Raw genomic sequence first — 22,931 nt, forward strand, 5'->3', positions numbered from 1 at the left:
AAGGACTAAAATATTTTTGGGTGAAAGGCAACTAAAAACTAGCAAATAAATCACTACTAAAATAGTCAATAAAAAAGTGATTGATCATGATTGACTCATTCAATCCAGAAAAAAAAGTTTATTTTTATATCTATACCCGCGTTACGAGATTAATCTGTTACACGGTTGGGCTCGTAAAATGAATTCACCGGATGGCGGGTAATCCAAATTGATGTTAAATAGCTAATGCTTTAGAACCTCAGGCAAAACCATGAAAATTGAACATACATATTAAAAATTGGTACCACAATAGTATAGTAAGTGCTACGTTTATATAATATATATGTATACATTGAGAAAACGTCATGAATAATTAAAATACAGAAAAGATTTATGTACCTTTGAGTGCCGCTTGTTATGCCCATATTCCCTTGTACGGCTTATTGTATCTTATGCTAGGCTAGCTTCGGTTTTCTTTATTATCTCCAGCTTGGTTTCCACATAAATCATCTTCTTACTTCTCTCTTTAACATCACTAGCAATCTTGGGACCCATGGCTTACCCTTTCAACTTTGAATTAAGCAGCAAAATGCACTATAAATTCTGTTTTGTAACCACTCGCGATAGAAGAAAGCTTTACAGTTCCGCCATTTTGAAACGAGTGAGACCGACCAATAGCAGAACAGCATCTCCGTCATGTGACGGCAACGGAAATAAGTGCACTTACCTAAGTGAGGTGAGAAAAGTATAGGTGATTTTTTGTTTTTTTTTTTATTGGTGTGTGTTCATAAAATTCAAGTCATCGTGGAAGTAGTGGTGTTTTTTTATTACAGCAAAGAAGTCAAACATTACAGACAATAACTATGAATATTGACTTTATATTCAGACTGGCTTGGCAGCAAACGTCACTTGGCCACTTTTACTTTAGTGATGTCACAAAATCCGGTATTTTACTATTGCTTTGACATCTTTTTTTTCCCAACCAAAAAAAAACCAAAACAAAACAACCCAAACAAACTGGAAAAAAAAAATCGGGTCCACCAAGAGAACTAACATTAAACATTTGTTTGTACAAAGTGATGTAACATTTCGCCTGTCCATGAAATCTCAACATTAGAGCCTTGTACTATGTACAGGATGCAACTTTGCGAGAGCCAAACATCTTTTGTCGTCTATTTACAACTTTCTTTTTGTCTTTTTTTGTCCAAGCGGAGCTTGCGCCAAACGGAAACAACGTCAGTCGGCACAAGTCCGAGTCGGCTCTCCATGCGAGGACGCCGCTCAAAACAACAACTCCAAAAAAGTGATTAGGCACAAGCGTCGCTTTCTCTTCCGGCGGGACAGAAAAACAGCTCATCCCGTCCGAACCATGAAACCCAAATACTGCACTTAGCACGACGGGGGCTGTTTTTTTGCACCAAATAAAGCACGGTAACGTCACAGATTCATTTCAGATGAAAACAAGACAATACTACAGAGTAAATACTGAATAAAACAAAACAAAAACAAAAAAAACTAGCGTACCTTTAATGCTCCGATATACAGCTTGTTTTTCTTGCACTCTCCGCTGACTGGCGGGCCCGTTACATCATGGCGCTTCATGGTGATGGCGGAGTGAAGAATGATTGTTCTTATAAGCAACGCAAGTAAACAATAAATACGAACAATGTGCTTGGACTGTATACACATATTTACAACAAGTCTTTGGCTTATGAATAAAACATCCGCGGGCGGCTTAATAGGAGAGAAAAATATGTGGGTCGGCCGCCAGTGCACGAAAATTAACGAAGCCGAGGGACAATGTTATAATTTGAATCGAACCAATCGGGATGCAAAAGCTAATTGCTAATTAGCTATTGAAAGTATATAGTTGGGCCCAGCCCTGGATTACAAAACAATGTAACTCAAATTGTTTACTAAAAGAAAAAAAATAAAAAGAAAATAAACGTACAAAAAATATGTAAAATACAAATTAAAAAAAAAAATCACATTTTTTTTGACTACAAATAACTTCTTCATCGTGTGACAAATGCAAACGTGTAACACAATAGTCAACATGTAAACGTCAAACTTTCAAATCAGTCTCTAAAATGGACATTTCGGTGAAATAACGTGTTGAAAAGATTGTTTGACCTGAAAAACAACAACAACAAAAAAAAAAGAAACGTGATGATCATCTGAAGCTGGTGGCAGTTATGAAGCGCTTACATGGCGTGTCCGGAGAATAAACATTGACTTGTGGCCCCTCGTACCCGGGGGCCCGCTGGCACTCGAGAAGCTGTACAATATCAGGCTCAAAGTCTGTTCGGCACACGTCCATGAGGGGGCGCTCTCACTTAGTATTGGATGGAATGGCGACATGCTATGAGGTGAGCAGCCGCGTGGGGCAAAGGATGTTTTTTTTTTTTTCTTCTGCTCTCCTCCACCATCTTCCTATAGGTTTAGGAGGACTCGATGAACTCCAGCGCCAGGTCATAGCAGAACCTGTACTGCTCCTGGAGACACACAAGCAATCTTATTTACAAATACATTCTCTTCTATGTACTTGAAATTATTCCTGAGTCTTCTACACAAATGAACTTTTTAGACACCAATAAAATTTAGTCAACGCATATGTGTATTTTTTCTTGAGTACTACTGCTGTAGTATGCCTTTTCCACTTTGCGGTGGCAGCCACATTGCAGACGTTAGCATGAAAGGGCTGATCTTTTAAATCGACCGCCCGACTTGGTCGACTTTTTTCACCCAGCAACAATGGAAAACAAACTCAAGCAACCGATCTTTTTTTTTCCCCCTAAAGACAACAGTAATCAGTGTTTGGCCTCACCGGAGCGTCCACCATATTGGGTTTACTGTTCCTTAATGTTTTGACAGCGTGGAAGACATCTACCACGCTCTGCCTCTTGGCCATCTCGCACACGATGCTGCTGGCACAGAACACGCCGCTGCGGCCTCCTCCATTTCTTTACAAAAAAACAAAAACACAATTGCTTGATTATAGATAAGTGGTTCATAAAAGTTTGGGAGGAAAAAAAAACTATACACAACAGTACTATCATGTAATTGGGTTATTATTTGGAAGGTATTAAATTTACAAGTAAATTATTTGTTCATAAATTCATTATAATAATGATGACAATGGCTAAACAAGTAAATTAACTTGGAATTTGTGCATGTTTAGTACAGTTCAGTTATACGTGTATTACTTCGTACTAAGATCATAGATTACATAACCAATTACTTTAGTATGGTAGTAACATATGGTTAGTGATTACCCGAGAGCCCCCCAGACAACATTTCGCACCCCCCACTTGCCACGGCGACCATACATAAGATTATTATCTACAAAAAATTACCTAAAACTTTTTATAGTCCAATAAGCAAGCATATTTAAATTTTGGTAATAAAAGTATAACGGAAAAAACAAAAAACAAAACCGGGAGCCAAAAAGCCGTCCACTGCGTTGAGCGTTTCCTTACAGGCAATGGACGATGGTCCTTCCCTCGCCTTCCTCTCCCTCACGCTGCCACTGGTCCACCTGCAGGATGAGCTTGAGGAAGGAGCGCTTTGACGCCGGGACCTCCCTGTGCCCCGCCCATCCCAAGTACTGGAACTGGCGAACCATCAAGTAGCCTTCCTGAGGCTAAAACGTCAACATAAGAGCGAGATTAGGGAAAACGGATTTCTCACCTTTGCGTAAAAAGCTAGGTGTCACGTTTCCACTCACCCTGGTGAGGTTGCAGACTCTGAAGAGCCTGCTGATGACGTCACAGTCCATCGAGCAGGACATACATTCAACTTGGACGGGTCCGTAACGCAACATGCCTTCTTCCGGCCAGTACTGGGGACAGCCCTGTGAATACCGTCCAACGTCAGACGAGATAAAAGACCGCGTCACGCTTCCGTGGGAACACTGTGTACCTGCGCTAGGTCAATCTCATTGAGCATGACCAGACTGGTGCAGCCGTAGTCGTACACCAGGCGCCAAAAGTCTTTGACGGTGTTGGGCAGAGGGTGCTGGGTGACGATGAAGGCGGCCGGCTGTCTGTAGCTCTGAAAGGCGACCACAGACATCGAGTCAGACGCCATGAGGGGAGGCGCTGCTCTCCGTTGGTCTCGCAAACACATAGGTTCTAGATCAGCGTGTTCAAAGTCCGGCCTGGGGACCGAAAGCGGACCGCAGTCCAAGCTTATCCGGCCCGTGGCCTCTGGCGTAAAACTAATAGCTTCTGGCTTTCTGTAGCCTCTTGACCAGCATACAAAATACACAGTAAATGCATTTCAAAGATCTACTTTATATTTTCGTTTTTCTTTCAAGATTCCAGACACTCAATCCCAGGTACTTATTTATGTCCATGTAAAAAAGAGCATCGGGCTTAAATTCAGCCGCTAATGGTCACTCAATAGCCACTAAAGTTTGGACAGCGCTGTTCTAGATGCTTGATCACATACGTCATCATGCAGGGGTGAGTAGCATGCCAAACAAATCAAAACAAGTCATATTCTACGTGTGATGAACTGACGTGACGCAGCCACATGTGTAGCATGTGTCAATGGTGTTTGTGTGTGGGGGCAAGGGGGGGGGGGGGGGGGGCATGAGGGCGCAGGAACTCGGGGGTGTTTATGGCAAGACGTTGGAGGCGGCGACTGGTGGATTGACGGCGAAGCCATGAAACAAATCCAGTATTGGAAGATTTGAAGTGAAATCCCATTACCTGGAACTCCTCTGACAGCTTGGTTAGAGAGAGGCCAAAAGGCAAGTTTAACTAAGACGGATTTTGACAAACCAAGTCCATCAGCTTTAATCACAATCCTACTACGCAAATTATTATTATTATTATATTTTTTTTACTCACCGTGGAAATAACAGTGTAAGACCATTACAAATCCTCACAAGTCACACTATCTCAAGTATTCGTCATGAGAATTTAGGAGGACGACAGCAAAAAGAAATTAAGATGCAAAATGACTGATTCTGTTGCATGGGATCACCTCAATGGCGTTTTGAAACCCCGCCCTTTCCAAGAACTGAAGTATGGTTTCTTCCTGAATGAGATTGTATTTTTTTTCTCCGTCGTCATCCTTCTAATTTCTCATGAATATCAGACTCCACTAAGACACCCCAACAGACTCCCCCCCACCCCCCAAAAAAACCCAAAAACTAACAATAGCAAATATCCCGGGGAGACGCTTTACAGTCATAGTACCATTTGATTGCTCTTTTCCCTTTGAATTAGAACCTGGATTTGTCTCTAGCTTTCTTGCATCACACAAACAGGGAGGGGAGACTGCAAGTGTGTGTGTGAGTGCCTCAATAAACACGAGTATTCCAATTCGACATGTATTCTACCGGTCAAAGGTTTTAGAAAACCACAATCAAGCAGGCATTTTAATCGTACGTTTTTTTCCGCTGCTGTTGACACTTCTAAAATGTTTGACCAGTAGTGTCTATTTCCATACTAAAACTATTCAACTTTTTCCCATTTTTCAAACGGCGTTAAATAATTTGCCAAGCGAGAGTACGATATTGTCCAATGGAATGTGTTGTTCTTTGCTGCGGGAACTTACATCCATAAGAGCCGCGTTGATGTAGTTGCTACTTTCTCCGTCTATTGTGATGAGGAAGGGCAGGCATCTGTCAGGCGGAAGACCGTCCATGAATCGGTTCTTGTCCTGGTTTCTAGGCAACAATGCAATGCTGCAGTCTTCAGGCTGAGGCTGTGGAGTCACTGAGTTTAAAGTCTGGAAGAAGCAATGACAAAAGTTGTGGTTTTTGCAGTGTTACCATTAAAAAAAAAAAGAGATCATGTTCCATTAAAAAAGAGTGAGTAAAAAAAGGTAACGTTCAACTACTGAAAAGTGATAAAAACATTCCACACGAATACTTTGGGGAAAAAAATCAAAATCAAACAAATATACAAAGACCACTTTGACATATGACACCACCTAGTGGCCGAATGGCTGCCGCTCTTTGTACTGTACTGACTTTACGGGCAAGATTAGCATATGGAGCGTCCCAAAATAAATGAAAACAACTTCCTCAAAAGCATCGGGCTGTATTACGCGAGAATATAAACTGTCACTACTATCAGACTATCGTGGCTTGATTTTAGGAGTGCAAATTTCAATCTGTAAGTGGCAGCCCAATAAGAAACAAGAGGAAGAAGAAGAACAGGAAGTTAATGACCTCACAGTAGTTCATTTAGGGAACATTGGTGACGCATCATCTGTAACAGTATTACATGTATTATTATAGTAGTAGGTAGTATTTGTTGTGTAGTGTTTGTTGACCTTAAATGTTAAGCGCTAGCGTGCTAATGCTAATGCGAGTCCTAACTTTGGCAGATTTTGTTTAAATATCTATGTTTTTGAAGATAATACATAATGACTGGTTATCTCCACTCACTTCAAACAAGGTCCAATCTTAGTAGATTAGTAGAATGAATTAACAATTTATTGTGACATTTTAAGCAATTTTCTGGCTGACGATTACCTGGAACTCGTCTTTCAGGTGGGACGAGTTGGTCTGGGAGTCAATACGGATGAGCTCGTAGAACGCAGCTTTGAACTCACAGACGGGAATGGCCGTTTCTCCGCAGAGACACGCCTCTAATATGGCGTCATGGATGAATATGTACTGCTCCTGGGGAACGCATGGGAGGATGGTGTTTTATTATCATGTGTGCACACATTTATTTCAGGGCTACAATAATCATTGACACAGCAACAACTTGTTGGAGGTGAAAAAACAGACAGTGACTGAAAGGTGGCGGATGATGGGCGGAGTTATGGAGATGATCGGTGAAGACTTGAGTGAATATTTTTCAAGGTCATTTGAATTTAGGGGGGGATTTCTCTGATTTTAATGACTAAAATTAAAAGTAACAAATGTTCCCAATGCGGTTACAAAATAAATGATAAATGGGTTAAAATGTGGAATTGTCAATTGATTAATTGAATTTAAAATACGTTTAAAATTCAAGGCCTGTATATTATACAAAAACAAATGAACCAAAAAGCATATATATATATATATATATATATATATATATATATATATATATATTTGGTGAGCTGCACTCAAAGCATGCTACGGTGTTAGTGATACATTTAGTCACCTAATACATATGTTCTTATTAATGTAAAGCATTCATTTGCTCGCCTACCAAATCGGTTTGACACATGCAACTATTTCATCTTGTAAACGAGTGCAAATGTTGACTTGATTTATTTTTAGCTGCTGCCAAATGGTGCAAAGCTTTTCAAATTATTCCTCAAAAATACTAATTGTAAATAATGTGACTTTTAAAAAGAAATACAACAAACTTACAGATCTTTTCATCTTACAAGGATGTGTTTTTTGTAATATATATATATATATATATATATATATATATATATATATATATATATATATATATATTTTTTTTTTTTTTTTTTTTCTTTTTCATTAGACCGAGGTGACAACAGTGAGTCAATGTCATAAACAAATAGATGAAAGATATGGATGTCATCCCTTCAACCTGTACCGTGCATGTCCCGGGTCCGACGGGGCGTGGTTTACCGTGTCTGGCCCTAGCATGTTGATGCAGATGGATGATGGGTAATGCAGTCACCTCAGTCTGTACCATGTTGATCCTCCTGGACCGGAGTGCCTTGACGCAGTTGTAGATGTCCACCACGCCTTCCCTCTCCGCCATGTCCAACATGATGTCGATGACTATGAAGCAACCCGTGCGTCCTGCCCCGGCGCTGCACACGGACAATGTCAATTTAGAACTGATACATGAGTCCACATGAGAACTGATGTCGTTTTTTTTTTGTGTTTTGTTTTTTACCTGCAGTGAACCACAATAGGCCCAGCAGAGGGCGGATTGGAGATTTTAACCCGGCGGATGAAGGAAAGTAGTCCCGTGGCGTGGTACGGAACTCCGTGATCGGGCCAGCCGGTGAAGTGGAACTGCTTGACTTCTCGCACTTCATTGAAGCCGCGCTGAGGAGAAACGAAGCAGGTATAACGCTGGATACGGGTGTTTTGATGTTTTTGGAATCATTCCCTATTCGTTAAGTACCCGTCGATTGTTTGGTACGTATTTCTCTCTCTCTCTCGTTCCGTATGTATGTATGCACGCACATATGTACGTACGTAATAGACGTGATGTAATCAATGAGCGAATTAGGAAATAAAGATGTTTATTGTCCACTCACCCTCTCCAACGTAAATGTGCGGACCACATATTCAGCAAGCGGCTCCACCTCAACAAAGGTCACCTTGAAGTCGCCGTACACCTCGGCATCATCCGGCCAGTATTTGTAGCACTTCACCTATAAAAAATAAAACAAAACCGTCACTTTATTCTCTGTACAATATTCTCTTATTAGCTTCACTCCAGAAGGACCATTAGAACTGTGTTTAATTATCATAACTTTTTCCATAACCAGGCCATTTCTTATTTAAAGACAAAAGGCCACTGCCAAATATTTTCAACCGGAAAAAGAAAGAATGACTTACTCGTCCAACCTCGACCAAATTGGTCACCATGACGATGCAGGCTGACTGCTCCTGCCACACCATCCTCCAGAAGTCGTAGACCGTCTCGTGCACAGGTCCTGCAAGAATAAACATTATCTTTAAGGCTACAAAAACTCAATTGTAGGTTGACTTTTAACCTTGGTTTGTTTAGTTAATATAATTTGTGTGGAGACAGCTTACCCTGAGTGGCAATGTAGTGGCTTGGTCTTTGATACCCCTGAAAACACAAAACAAAATGATATTGCTGATTTTCAATCATGTTTCTTTTTAACAGAACTGTTGTTTTGATTTAGTATTGTAAACATAAGTGACTAGATAATAGACACTAATAAATGTATTACTCCACCCCATCACTCTTGATATATGTCAGCTTTTATTGATCAATAGGACGAGCACATTAGTTGGAAAAATGTTGTTCTTCCTTGGTGTTATACATTTTTTTTGGCTCACCTGTAGTCCCAAACTTTTTCCAGACGAGACACGTGCTGGGCTGTATTAGGATGTATTGTATTGTTTTGCTTTTATTTGTATTTCGCCTCAAAACCAAAAATGCACTTATTTGCCATTTTCGTCAGAAATTGATCGGTATCTTTCACGCCTATAGTATTCCATTGCAGTGAATGAGAAGCGTGAATCGGATTCCAGGGTGACTTCATTTGAAAAATCCCTTGTTCATAATTATTTTGGGGGGGGGCTATGGTATTACACAATGAAATAATGTACAATTGCATTTGTGTGTCAATGCAACACTTACTGTAAGCCTCAATATTTCCTGACATTCAAAAAATAAATAAAAGCCTGCAATATTCAACAGATGACTACATGTGGCGAAACGTGTCCCCTTTACAGCTGTCAAGCGCGCACTTGGCAGCAAGTGACAGCCGACACGGAAAGGGAGTCGACGAGCACAGTGACAGCGGTGCAAAGTGATGAGAGAGAGAGAAAGAAAAAAAAAGAACAACGTAATGCGAGATGGGGTGAAATCTCTCACAATGCGAGAGGTCAAAACAGTGAAGTGGAGACAGAGCCTGGCCTTGAGTATTTGAGTATTTGGTGCATGGACGGATGTAAACGAATGAAAGAGTCCACAGTGATACTTACATCCCTGTACAGCCAAATCTACAGGCCAAGCCACAGGCAGAAAGAACGAGTGGAAGAAAGAAGGAAGGAAAGAAAGAGAGCACAACAATGTCAGTGAGCGTCAACCAGAAACGGAAAAGTTGCATTGATGTCACATGTGTATGGAAATGACACAAAACGCACACATACAACATTAAAAACTAGAATTAGATGAAATAGAGAGGACAAATCCCAAAGTAAACGCTGGTAATCCATCCTAAAATTTGACATCAATTACAACTCGTCTCGAGGTTTTTTTTTTGTTTTTTTTTAAACATAAATCCAAATGTGACGTAACCGGAAGTGCCCAGTCTACTTGTTCTATTTCTAGTGTGCCATGAGTGGCAGCAAGCAATCTAATGACAGTGGACAAAACCAAAAAAATATAATCAAGTGAAATTATTGCAAAGGTGACTGCAGCTGGAGACGTGAAAGTGGTTGAAGATGATGGCTGATATAAAGATGAAGATGAGCTTTGATGAACAAATGGATGCGTGGATCAAATACAAGTATTTTCAGTTTCTTGTCTGGCGATTTTAGAAATTTAAAATGTTGAAAATGGATTAAAAATACATTTTATTTACCCCTTAAATAATCAAGCAATGTCTTGATGTCTACAACCGCAATAAGACTTTTAAGGCATTTAAAATATGACTCTGAATAATTAGCTACCAAGGCACAAGCGTTTAATCAAGGTTGCAGTTACGGGTAAGGCCTGCAGATGTCACTGTTTACCAAGAAACATGTAATGTCTAAAACAGTGATTCTCAACCTTTTGTACCCCCTGTGAAATATGTTTACAGTCAAGTACCCCTTAACCAGTGCAACGTTTATAGGTTGAAAAAAAAAAGAAAAGAAAGACCTAAAACGTAAAACATAAGTGGATTTTTTTCACGACTGCTTGCTTGTATTATTTAAAATCTCGAGTACCCCCAAGAGTTCCTTCAAGTACCCCCATTTGAGAGCCACTGGTCTAAAATATAATTTGAACTGCAATATTTTTTTCAAAATGTGGATGAATTGAAAGAAATGGGATGGGTGAAAATGGAGCAATGGATGACTTGGAGATGCAATTAAAGGTATAGAGGCCTGACATACGAGCGAGGGAGTGTGGTTTCGTTGGTTTCGTTGGGAGCCAATAGTAGCATTCGGCGCGTTTCCACTTACATCGATGTAGTTGGCGTTGATGTAGTCGGAGGAGGGGTCGTCTTCGATGGGCTGGAGGATAACCCTCGAATGATCGTCTGAAGACAGAGATAGATAGAAAAAGAGAGTATGCAAAGGAGGGGACATAAAAGGGCAAAAAGACAAGTTAGAGATGGATAAAATCAAACAACCATCAATATTAAGAAAAAAAGTCTTTTTTTTTCCTCATGAGTCCATTTCTTCATTTCTTCAATTCATTCTCCTGAAACTGTAAAGGTTATGCAATACCAATTTGAAAATGGTTGCTTTAAAAAATAAAATGCTCACATGCTATGATGTTGCCGTAACGATTCTTGGTGCGGTTTTGCTCCTTCTTCGCCACGTCCCAAGTTGCTGACTGGCCTTCAAAAAAACTCTGCATCGCCAACAACGCGCACAAAACACAAAAGAACTTTAAACGTGATACCCAATGATTGACTTAACCCCATTAATTCCGAAATTACGCATTAGCTACATTAGCATACAAAGATGACAGAACATTCCAAAGCTCTCTCCGCGTTCGAGCAGTGATAACAGCTAGCGCCCAAATGACATTTCGATCCGACTTACTTCATACTCCTCCTTGAAGCCGTAGCTGTCGGAAGTCTTCATCAAGTTGATGTGTTGCAGAAGGTCGGCCACCCTGATGGCGGGGTGAAGCTGTCCCGTCTGATAAGGGGACTCGGTGCCTTCGCAGTGATAGCGGGGAACGTCAAGAAGTCGGCTGTTCTCCGCCGCCGATGCGCTGTGGTTCTCGTCTGCGTCGGGGGCGGAAGAGATTTTTGGTTAAAGCTGGCAAAATGGCGGCGGTGACAAGTTCAAGGTTTGTTTCCACTTATGAATTAAGAGCTCGATTATCAGGCGAGTTTGCATTTGGGGACCTACCTGTTATTGGGACTACAAGTCCAAGCGGCAGAAAAAGATCAGAGTAAAAGGTCAGAATGTGGGGTCAAGGGGATTGGTCAAGGGTGTTTATTTCTATGGGCACATATATTAAAAAAAAAAAAAAAAGATGTCATCCCAGACAGGTAGGGAATGGTAGATGGTGGAGACGTAACAGTCAATGGATTTTTGATCAATGGTTGATAATGGTTGTAAAAATGTTTACAATTTCAGAATCTCGACAGGAAATGCTCTCAGATTTATATTTTTTTTAGTCCTCACCGATTTCTGGCTGATTAGTGTTGTGTTTAATGAGAATATGACATTTGCAAACATCCGCTTTTACATTAAAAACAAAAGGATTTTCAAAATGTTTTCAGATTTTTATTTTTATTTTTTTTAAACATTGCGGGACAAACTAGCAACCATCCATCCATCCATTTTCAAATAAATAAGAAGGCATTTTCATTTTCAGTTGAAAAAAAAATCAGGTTAATCAATTATTAAAAGAATCCTCAGTTGCAGCCATTTTTGAAGATTTTTTTTTTTTTATACACAATCCAGACTAAACCACCAGTCAAAAAACAAAAACCCTGTGCACTTTCTGGACTTTCGATTTAAAAATGGATTCAGATTAACAATTATTAAAACAATCTTTATTTGAAAAGCTATGAGATGGGTAATGTTAAAAGATTATACATATATTTACAGTATATAAATACACATTATGTCTCGATATACATACGAACACAAGTTTATGTGTATATGTGTACATATATACAGTATAACCCTAATATATATATATATATATATATATATATATATATACATATATATATATATATATATATATATATATATATATATATATATATATATATATGTTTGTATAAAATGGTAGTTTAATTTAATTGACCATTTCGTAAGTGTTCTACTGGTGATGTGATTGGTGCTTATATGCTGCTTATCCGGAAAAGTGCATTCTAATTGCAATTAAAGCTTTCAAAGTACAAGTTGAAAGTGTTAATTAAAAAGGTAATTCTATTGAACAAAAGCAAAGCCTTTTTTTTTTTAATCACCACAAGTCTACATTTGCAAGCATGTATGGTTCGCTGACTGACGCGGCGTCTAATGTTGAAGCTGGCGGTCGCGGCGCAACCGACTGTGTGGTCTTGGCAACTTGTTATTAAGCGCCCGTTGTTTATTGCATCCACCCGACGCTTTTCCTTTGCTCCGAGGGCGCGTTAGCTCATTAATGACCGCTAAGCTTCGCTATTGCCCTCGTCAAGCCAATTAAGGATGAAGCTGAGCTGACAACGTCTTTTAAGTCACTACTTGCCCACTACTCCCTCCGAGTCTGTGACGTGATCGGCTAGGACAGAGCGCAACGACATCTTTCAGGCCGAATTAGAGGTTACGGAGCATTTGATCAACACGGTTTGGTGGCCCGAAGGGCATGTTCCAACTGATTGCGTCGCTTTGTCAACGCCGAAGCATGCAGAGACACATGCCGGAGGTGCAACGTAAAACAGGACTCTAAAATGTGACGGAGGCCGATGAGAGATTTTAACTCATTCACTGCCAACCCTGTCAACTCATTCAATCAATGAGTTTTTTTCACCAGACATTCATTCCCAGGTAGTTCTTTACATTGTTTTGCGTTAACGGAGGGCCTAAAAATGGTTGTTACAAAATGAACTATGGTAATTAATTACCTTAGGTAATTCAGTGCAAGGGTTAACCCTTGTGGCATTATGTTACAAATGACTGAAATTCTTTTTTTTTTAATGATAACATAAAAGAATCAATGGGGAAAAAAGACACTAGGGGGCTGAAATTTCCAACAGGTGATTAAAACAGGTCAATTTTCAAAATGCAACAATTAAGACATTTTTATGTGATTGCAGCTGGACCTGTGAGATTTTGTGTGCAAAAATTATCATTGTCCAAATTTTGTACCCTATAAAACCATTATGATTACAGTTTTTGAGATGCACTTTAATAGGATTTATGACATTGATTTTCCTGCGATTTTTGTAACATTCAATTGAGCAGAGTTCAAACTATGTTGACAAACGGAAAATTCTTTGAAGACTTGTGTTTCACCTCAAGACAGTAGGTGGCGGTAGAGACCAGAAGTGTCATCATCACTTCACAGGCTACAAAGACAGACCACACCATTTTTATTTTTTTTTTTGTGGGTGTTAATAAATTTTCCCAACATAAGTCACTGGGAGTGAAAAAGTTCAACTGGATCTTCGACGTCTATAGTCGTCAACGGCAGTGAATGAGGTAACTGCGACTCGGGGTTCAAAGATGTATGAGGACATACGTACAGTACAAGACAAAGGCTGACTCATCATGATGATGATGACTGGTGACTGCTATGGGCTATTTGTTGGGGTGAGAGATGTGACATATTCAAGCTATTGGGGGTCTCACCTAACACAGCTGTGGGGACCAGCGGATCGTTGGGCACTGCGGGGAGGAAGCACCGTGAGGAAATCTTTGCAATTTCACACTCACTCCAATGGATTTGAAGATGCCACGCTAGAATTTGCACTATGTAGTCCAGGACTGACTAGAGACCAAAATTCGGATTTCTCTCAGGCATTAAGAAAAATAAGAAACTGATTAATGCTGTTTTTTTTTTTTTTTTTTTTTCAAGTCAAATGTGTTACAAAAGTTATTTTTTGCTACTATTTAGCCATGTTTAGCAATAAAAAGTTAACATATTATTGATAATTATCTCATACAATGCCAGGGACGTATTAGGACAGGACATTAAGTTCATTAAGTATAATATCAATACTTAATTAAGTATCTGTGATTGAATATCTGGACTCTCTAAAAAACATGAAAATATCTCCATATCAGCCATCGATTAAGTTAATTTGATAACTATTAACTAAAACCTTAATCAACAGCAGGTGGAAAAATGTATTATTAAAATTACAGTGGTACCTCGGTCCTCGAACGCCTCTATACTCGGCCAAATCGGTGCTCGACCAAAAAAATCAAGTAGGTAATGCATCGGACCTCGATCAGATTTTCGGTGCTCGACTAGCCGAGCCTAGCCGAGCCGACCCGAACGCGCTTCCTCGGCTCTTTTCGGCCAGTTCAAGCGCCAGTACAAACTCAGACCGCCAACGGAGTAAGACTTACGCAGTTTGTTTGAGTACGTATTTCTTCCCAATTTTCAACTTTTTTGTGTTGCGCTAGCCCTTAATGATGGGTCCTAAGAGAGATAGTGATAAGGGGAAGGCAAAGAGAAAAACAGTGAGGACCACTATCGAACGGAAGAGACAAACAAAAAAGGCAGAAGCAACTTACAATGGACAGGTTCCTTCTTAAAGAAAAGAGGAAGGCTACTGCCCAGCCAGATTTACCTCCACAGAAGAGAGAGAGAAGGGAGAAAACCCCTGAAGGCGCGTTACCTAGCGTCATCATGAAAGGGGATTCCCCTTCCAAGGATTAACCCTCCCTCCCGTCCTCGCCGCATCCATTCCCGTATGCCATCAGCCACTCTCCAAAACGTAAGTAAATTATACAAAATGCTTAATAATGCTTTATATATCTTTATCATGTACCGCCTGTGCACATTTACGTCCTCATTGTTGTTTAGATACATGTTCTTATAATATTTTAGGTATTTTTCTTAATGGTAAAAACGGATTAAAATAGTTTCCATTATTTCTTATGGGAAAATTGGTTTCGGTGTTCGACCAAATCGGTGCTCGACCACCACCTCGGAACGGATTATGGTCGAGTACCGAGGTACCACTGTATTAATAGTACACAAAAAATGATTTAGTCTTAAATAAACTCAATCACTGCCAGCTCAATATACAGAGCTTTGCCATCTTTTGTCGTCAATGGCAATGAATGAGTTATAGAAAAATTAGCTTTTTAATGTTGAAATACGTGGACTGTCCCTTTCAAGGGGACGTTGACCCATTTTTTAAAACATGTTCTATGTGGCTCCGCTAGTCTAAACACGACTTAACAATTAATATTAGTAGGAAATGACTTAAAGGGACAATGTGTAAGATTCAGACCATTTTTCATTAAAAAGGAATAAATTAAATGATTATAAATTTCAAGCATTTGCAAATAAATGTGTTCTTAATGACCAACAATTTGTTTTAAATATAATCGTAGTTCTAGTTACCATGAAATGATATTACGTGGAGGGGTGGCACTCCTCCGGAGGCTGCCACGTTTGTTATAGCTACGGACAACGGTAAAAGCAGCACCTCCTGCTGTCCGGAATGAAAAACGGTCAAAATCTTACACTGTATCCCTTCAAGCATTAGAATAGTAATAGTAAATTGAAATAGTAAAGGAACATACATCTGTTGTTGTGGTTGTGTGAGTCCATGAAGGTCACCGCCATGGGGTCCTCCGCGTGCAGAGTGCTCTGGTCGGCGTAGCTGCGGTCCATGGCGTTCACCATATGTGTCATTTCTTGGCGGGTGGTTCCGATGGCGTCTTTACGCTTCTTAGCCAGCTTCCTGTCAGGGTGGGGGGGAAGAAAAAAAAAAAAGAATCAGAGTCAGGTGGTATTCAAATTGTTAAAAAAAAATATCAGCTGGCCTGCGGGACACAGCTTTACTGATTATTCAACATTTTTTCCTTTTAGAACTGCATTGAGCATGAACTACATTGTATTTCCTCAAATAGTGGCTGGCGGTGTATTTATTTCGGGGTTTGCTGTTTTGGCTAGCAAAAGAGATGAATTCATTCAATCCTAAAGACACTTTACGTATTGTAATTCCCCAAATATAAGATGCACTTTTTTCCCCAAAATGAAGGTCATAAGTATGGGTGCATCCTATAAAAGGTAACCTAAAAAATTGATTGATTGATTTTGTTTTTTTTTATTTGACACCATTTGTTAACAAGTGTCTGTTGCAGCTAGCAGTAGCTAGCTTTCAATAAAACAAGCAAGCGGACTGAACCAACATCCGAGTCTATTATTTTGGGGGAATTACGGTATTTTTATGTTTTTAAGGATCCAGACATGCAATCCCAGGAGTTGCTGAGTTGTTCTAAATTAAAAAAAAAGAAAAAGAAAAAAAAATTGGCTAATAATTAGCAATTGTCGAACGTGGAATACACTTTAATGCCAAATGAAATACTTGATAGAACAATCGTTTTGGAAAAAAAAAAATTGTTAGTGACAGACCTAATTTGCTTTCTTTTGTCAATGAATGAATTAGACTTAAAAAAAAAACATGTTTTAACTTCTCTCATATTTATTGATAGGACAGTTCTTCAAATGCAATTTATTTTTTCATTTATTTATTTTTTCATTTATTTTTTAGATTTGGTTACTGTTCCTTAACATGTCAGAAAAATCAGACAAAATGGTTTGTTTTCAAAGTAAAAAAAACAAAAAACATGTATTTAAAAGTTTGCTTTCATAGAGATTTGAGAATCTTTCCCTTTGAGCGGCTGGAATTTTTAATCGAATAATCAAAACGAATTATTCATTTTTGACTCATCAATCATTCGTTGCGCTTCTCATCCAACTAATCCGAGGACGGCCACTATTTGAGGAAAAAAAAAAAATCGACCGAGTGTCTATACTAGCTGTGGGCTGCAGGCGGCAAAGTCAAGATGCAAAGGAGAAGAAAAGAGGAGAGGTCGAAAAAGAAGAGGAATAGAAACAAGCAAGGATGGCAGATGTGATCTAGCAGATGGCCGCATGTACCGTAGCAGGCTCGACTCAAGGAGCAAAGGGAACGCGGGCTCGAAGAAATAACCTTTGACCTCAGGTTAACCATAGGGCCTTCTCAAAAACAGCAGCCGTTTGAAAACTCCCGTTAGACTGGGGACAGCAAGTACTTAACACACTCGAAAATAGGAGTTTTATTTAGGGTAAAGTCAGAACGGAGTATTTGAAAAAGCGCAGGAAGGAAGGTTATTAAAATGAAAGCGTTTCCCGCAAAAGAAAACACGTTTGATGTAAATATTGAGAGGATTCCCGGGAGGTCCAATATATAAAATCCAAGGAGAGCTAAGACTTTGTGCACGTCAAATCATGCAGGAAAGTTCGACACCCAGAGCCATAGTATGTATCACTTCAGACAACTTACATGCCTATTGATTTCATCATTATCGCACGTATTACTGAATCAGTAACAGTAGAAATTTGAACCGCGTTTTCAAATATTTATTAAGAATACAACAGCTTGGAAAACTGAAAAATGAAAAAAAAAAAAAAGTAAGTTGCCATACTGATACGCATCTACAGCTCTGACTTTTCCCAGTGAGCTGCTGGAAAACATGCTGTGCTTTTTGTTTTTGTTGTTACCTCATTTGCCTCAAAGTAACACCAACCGCCACCACGGCCAAGGACACAAACAAATACGACACAGGCGCAGAGCCACGCCCTCTGTAGCGACCGCGTTACTCAAAATGCCTCGTTATTAGAAGGAAAAAAGGACAACTTCAGAAAGGTATTGGAAAATTGTAGTAAATCCAAGGAGAGACAGAGAAGGTGACTGTGACCACAACCTATGAACTTTTAAAAAATACTATTAATTGCAATTTCTGCCAAGAAACTCAACTTTTAAACCAAGGTTAATTTAAAGGAGAAGTAAAACAAATAATGCAACTAATGACTCCATTAAACTATAATCAATGTTAATGTCATTTTTACTGTCATTACAATTTTTTTTTCTGTTTTAGACTAACCTGTAACTTGTATAAACCCTGTAAAAACGTGTTGATTTACATTTTTTTGCGAATGTTAAAAAGGATCCAGTTTTATGTTTACAATGTTTATGGATGATGATCTTATTTATCGTCACCGCAGTGAGTGAGGAGCGTGTGGAACTCTTTCTATTTCCTAGGCGTGCAAAGCACTGCTTTAAACCAAAAGTGCCATCTAGAGGAACAAAAAAGCATTGCAAGTGTTTCAAAAGGCTTCACTTTCCCCATCACGACTGTTTACGCATTTTCAACAAGTGCAATTAAAGTCTTTTAGAAGCAAGTCATTTGTGTCGTTCAAGCATTAGTACTTTCATTTTTGTTTAGCATCCTCCCAAAACCGAGCCTATTCATTTGTCTCCGCAGTAGTGGACCTTTGTTTTTGGTCTTTATATGTTGACTGCTTGGAGCCGCCCTACTAAGTCCTGGTGTGCTCAGCGGAGGACATCCTGCTTTTGCTGTATTGTGTTTTTGGTTGGACGCATTTCACTTTGCTGAGACAAAAATGGACACAGCGGTGGACGCAAATGAATAGGCTGGGTCTCAGGAGGATACATAATTATTACAGCTATTTATAAACATGATTCACTTTTTTGAACGCTTTTGGTCACATCGAGAACAGGCTAGAAGCAGACAAAACAAAGGTTGTCAGACGGACCACCACAGGAGTGAAATAAGGCCCTCCCACAAAAACAGAAGAGTTCAGCTCCAGCATCGGCCAAAAGACTCAAATGTCCATGATACCTGTGACTTGATGGGCGGATGGATGGTCACATGACTACATGCACACAGAGCTACAAGTCACAAGTGCAGCATTCTTTTTTCAAATAACACGCTCAGGCCCGTGTGTGTCCCACTTTGGCCGGCTTTGGATAAGACGTCTGCTTCAGAGCGACTTTGGAGCATGTAGAGGACGCCGGGGTTGAGGGCAATTCACATTCAGTTCAGTCCTGTGCCACCACGTTGATTGTGCGCGTATTTTCACATTCAACTCTTGCTGCCACGTACCGCATGTAAAAACATTTGAATGTAAAATAAAATCATGACTGAGGCGGCAGTGAATTGTCCCCCACCCCGGCGGGGTGTCAATGAGGATGATCAGAGCTGAAAATGTGTGTTTTATCTTGAAAAAAGTATACTGCATCTTTAAAAAAAACAAACAAACAAACAAACCAAAAAAAAAAAAAACATCTAGCCACTAATTAGCCCAGTAAGAGATCAGCAGCTGGACACAGCTGATTGTTGGCTCGCTTGTTGTTTACTTACAGGTAATAAGAGTACGAATAGTAGGTCCTCCTGGGGTTGAGAGCCAATCACAAAGCAAAGAGACATAAGGGTCATGAATATGCAAATGAGGACAATACTGTCCTGTCCCAACCAGCAACAACAGAAATAGAAGAAAGCATCTTTGGGTCATGCAAAAAAAAAAAAAAAAAAGATTGTTTTCAACACTGAGGGCCATTTCTAACTTTTCATTTCTTTAACCATCCTTGCAAATGTTCGCTGCAATTATCCCTCAAGATTAGAGACGGATTTGCCGTTTACCGAGTATTACGTCAAAGCTTTGCCATTCTGTCCCACCATTTTAAAGATGCAGTATTGCTCAAAGTTGGAAGGTTCAGTGACAATGGATATTGATCTCCCCAAAGATTCTCTACTTGGCACGATTTGATCGTAAATCAAACACAAACACAATCAAAGCAACCTATTGAATGCATCAAACGTAAACATTTTATTTCAAGGCTTCTTTTCATCTTTTCCAAGTCCTATAAAGCTTGGCTCCAGTTCAGTTGCACCCACAGCAAAATCTCAATCCACAAAACTGTTCGAACTTCAAAAAGAGTCGCGCTTGTGCTGTTTCCCATTTTGTGACAATGGTGTAAATTGTCAAAAAGCTACTTGCGCTGGAAATTGGTTGCCTCTATATTCAATGGCTTTCAAATAGTTGTGAATCGATTCGAGTAATCTGACTACATTGGTTTAAAAACATATGAGGCCTTTTTTTCTGACTTCAAAATAAACCTCAGCTTCCCAAACAAACATATGAACTTCAATGCCCTGTGACACTTTTATTTTGAAGGAGATCCCATCAACCTATTGCCGCGTAATGTGACTCATTAGCGACATCAACAATGCTACATTGTCCTGAAATTAATTTGCTAACTACGCTAATTGCGGACGTTTAAACAAACACCTCGGCATTTTGACGGCGCCTGTTGCCAAAGCGATTTGCAGCAGTTAACGTTCAAACATAAATTGCCAGCAAATGGCAGCAAAACAAAAGTCATTTATTAATTCATAAATAGCTCTAAACTGGAGGCACTGTTGTACAGAACTTAATTTAGTTTGCCTTAGTCTATTTTTAGGGGCGCTTTCGTAAAAGCAGTCCCTGTTAGGCTCAAAATGGCGGTTATTGGCAAAAAAAGAAAAGAAAAACCCAAACATTTCTTTTGATCTCATGTCGATGGGCTCTGGCTCAGCCACATTCCTAATGAGGACAATCAATACAGATAATAAATATATTGATTCGTGCACTACATTTATTTTATCATAGTGCATGCATGCACTTTAAAACAAATGACATTTTTAATTGTGAAAGGTGTATGTGTGTGGACATTGTATCAGTCATGAAAATAATCACTAGTAATGCATGCTAAGTAAGGAAACATTTCTTGGACAGTAAAGACTTGCATGTCCTGTGGAAAGTAAATTAATTATTATTTATTTTAGAGAGGCTAATGTTCACTTCCGATAGAAAGAAGGCTGTTGCTCATTGGTTAGAGTTGTAGGTGCGCAATTCCGCCACAAGGTGATGCTCTGCACCAAGCTACCACATGATACAGTAGCACACGTCAATAACAAATTACTCTTCAGTAAAAGATTTTTTTTAACCGTTTGGTACAAACTATTTACAATTACGGCTATAAATATGTATATACATGTTTCATATAAATTACATCGATATAAGCCAACAATCTCAGCAAGTATTTGTCTAGGAAAAAAAGTTTCCAACAACATGATACGTACTTTGTCTATTTATAGTCATTTGAATTAATTGTTGTATTATTTTGCAATTGTTGATGAGATAATTCTCATTTATAGTAGTTGTGGTCTCTTACATCTTATGTAATCATTCATATCCTCCTGAGACCCAGCATATTCCTTTGTGTTCACTGACATGTCTTTTTTGTCTCAGCAAGACTGCAAAGATGATTGCTATTGGAAATTCCAGGATGTCCTCTACAGAGCACAGCAGGACTTAGTATGGAAGCTCGAATGAGTCAAAAGATGAGCAAAAATAAATGTCCGCTACAATGGACACAAATGAACAGGCAGTGTCTCAGGAGGATATTGGAATATTTTCACTTTTAAATGTTACTATTAATTGCTTGTACCTTGCATTAGGTGTATTCTTAAAAAACAAAACAAAAAAAAACCTAAACTAAAAAGTGGTTCTACAGGGAGATCAACGTTCATGGTGGATGAATGGAAGATGGTGTTACTACATCAAATACTCAGACCAACACCACAAGAGAATGAATTCATGTGCCTTTTTTTTTTTTCTTTGTCTTTGCGCGGTCTTTGACCTTGCATGCGTGTGCACGGTGGGGCGTCGGACGTTACTCACCTTTTCTTGACCAATAGGATGGCTACCAGCACCAGCAGAATAAAGACGAGGACGCCGGCGCTGATGCCGGCGATCTTCACCACGCGGTCCGTCTGCTTAGCCGGGTCGGGGATGACTTCTGGTTCCTCTGTGGCACCTTTGGGCATAACGACAACGCCGTCGGTTTTTAGCATCGTATTTGCTCTCATTAACCACTGATATCAATTCAAGATCATCATGGTTATGGAAAATAATGATCCACCCACATCCATGATATATATATTAATGATGTGCAAAAGTCAAAATAATAAATGTTTATCTTCTTCACTCAAATTAGTTAGAACTAATTAGTTAGAATTAGTTAGAACTGCGCGTCTCTCTGAAAAGCAAATGTCAAAGGAGAAAAAGGGTCAAAATAGCAAATTAAAATCCAAAGACAACTTTTGAGAATGTTTGCACTTTATATCAAGCCTTTCATATTCCTGCCAGCAAAAATACCATGGTAACTGTCACTCACAATGCAAATAGGGCCAAAGCTTCTGTCTTGGGGGATATTGTGAAGCTCAGAAATTAGTATTAATATCCACAGTAAGATCATTAAAATCAACTTGTTTCTTTTTGTTTTGTTTTGTTTGAATAAATCCTTTTATATATGCAGTACAGTCAAGAAAAATACAAAAGGTGGTTTGATTATTTTCTATTCATGCCTTCAAACTGCAACTGATGATTTCAAGGAATTTCAATGTTGTAAATGATTGTTCACAAGTACAGCACATGATGTACTTGTTATCCTGTTGATTGCAAAAAAAACGCTGTTTTAATGTTTCTAATCACTACATGGTGATCTCATTTCGCCAGGATAGTTTATATTGCAACTGTAAGAACATTAGTGCATTACGATAATCCAAA

At 39.3% G+C, this 22,931-nt stretch overlaps 1 protein-coding gene across 12 annotated transcripts in view; it reads right to left on the reverse strand.

Moving 5' to 3' along the window:
• Nucleotides 1-784: 784 nt before the first annotated feature.
• Nucleotides 785-22,931, reverse strand: part of ptprk (protein tyrosine phosphatase receptor type K) — a 94,240-nt gene continuing 72,093 nt past the window's right edge. For 2 of the 12 annotated variants that reach the window (XM_088402990.1, XM_088402987.1), the window contains 20 exons: nt 22,044-22,179; nt 19,682-19,711; nt 16,052-16,212; nt 11,387-11,574; nt 11,105-11,192; nt 10,730-10,875; nt 9,614-9,631; nt 8,693-8,729; nt 8,492-8,589; nt 8,188-8,304; nt 7,818-7,972; nt 7,596-7,731; nt 6,473-6,622; nt 5,548-5,721; nt 4,695-4,712; nt 3,901-4,032; nt 3,707-3,832; nt 3,459-3,622; nt 2,807-2,942; nt 785-2,474 (listed from right to left, as the gene is read on the reverse strand). In XM_088402990.1, coding sequence (XP_088259116.1) covers nt 2,421-2,474; nt 2,807-2,942; nt 3,459-3,622; nt 3,707-3,832; nt 3,901-4,032; nt 4,695-4,712; nt 5,548-5,721; nt 6,473-6,622; nt 7,596-7,731; nt 7,818-7,972; nt 8,188-8,304; nt 8,492-8,589; nt 8,693-8,729; nt 9,614-9,631; nt 10,730-10,875; nt 11,105-11,192; nt 11,387-11,574; nt 16,052-16,212; nt 19,682-19,711; nt 22,044-22,179 — 2,264 coding nt within the window. In that variant the 3' untranslated portion in view covers nt 785-2,420. Of the gene's footprint in view, nt 2,475-2,806; nt 2,943-3,458; nt 3,623-3,706; nt 3,833-3,900; nt 4,033-4,694; nt 4,713-5,547; nt 5,722-6,472; nt 6,623-7,595; nt 7,732-7,817; nt 7,973-8,187; nt 8,305-8,491; nt 8,590-8,692; nt 8,730-9,613; nt 9,632-10,729; nt 10,876-11,104; nt 11,193-11,386; nt 11,575-14,140; nt 14,177-16,051; nt 16,213-19,681; nt 19,712-22,043; nt 22,180-22,931 lie in introns of all 12 variants that reach the window. The other 10 variants (XM_088402998.1, XM_088402992.1, XM_088402988.1 and 7 more) reach the window with 10 other exon arrangements.

The sequence above is a fragment of the Hippichthys cyanospilos genome, chromosome 20 (assembly GCF_059441005.1).
Source record: "Hippichthys cyanospilos isolate Australia breed blue-spotted pipefish chromosome 20, RoL_Hcya_1.0, whole genome shotgun sequence".
Lineage (NCBI taxonomy): Eukaryota > Metazoa > Chordata > Actinopteri > Syngnathiformes > Syngnathidae > Hippichthys > Hippichthys cyanospilos.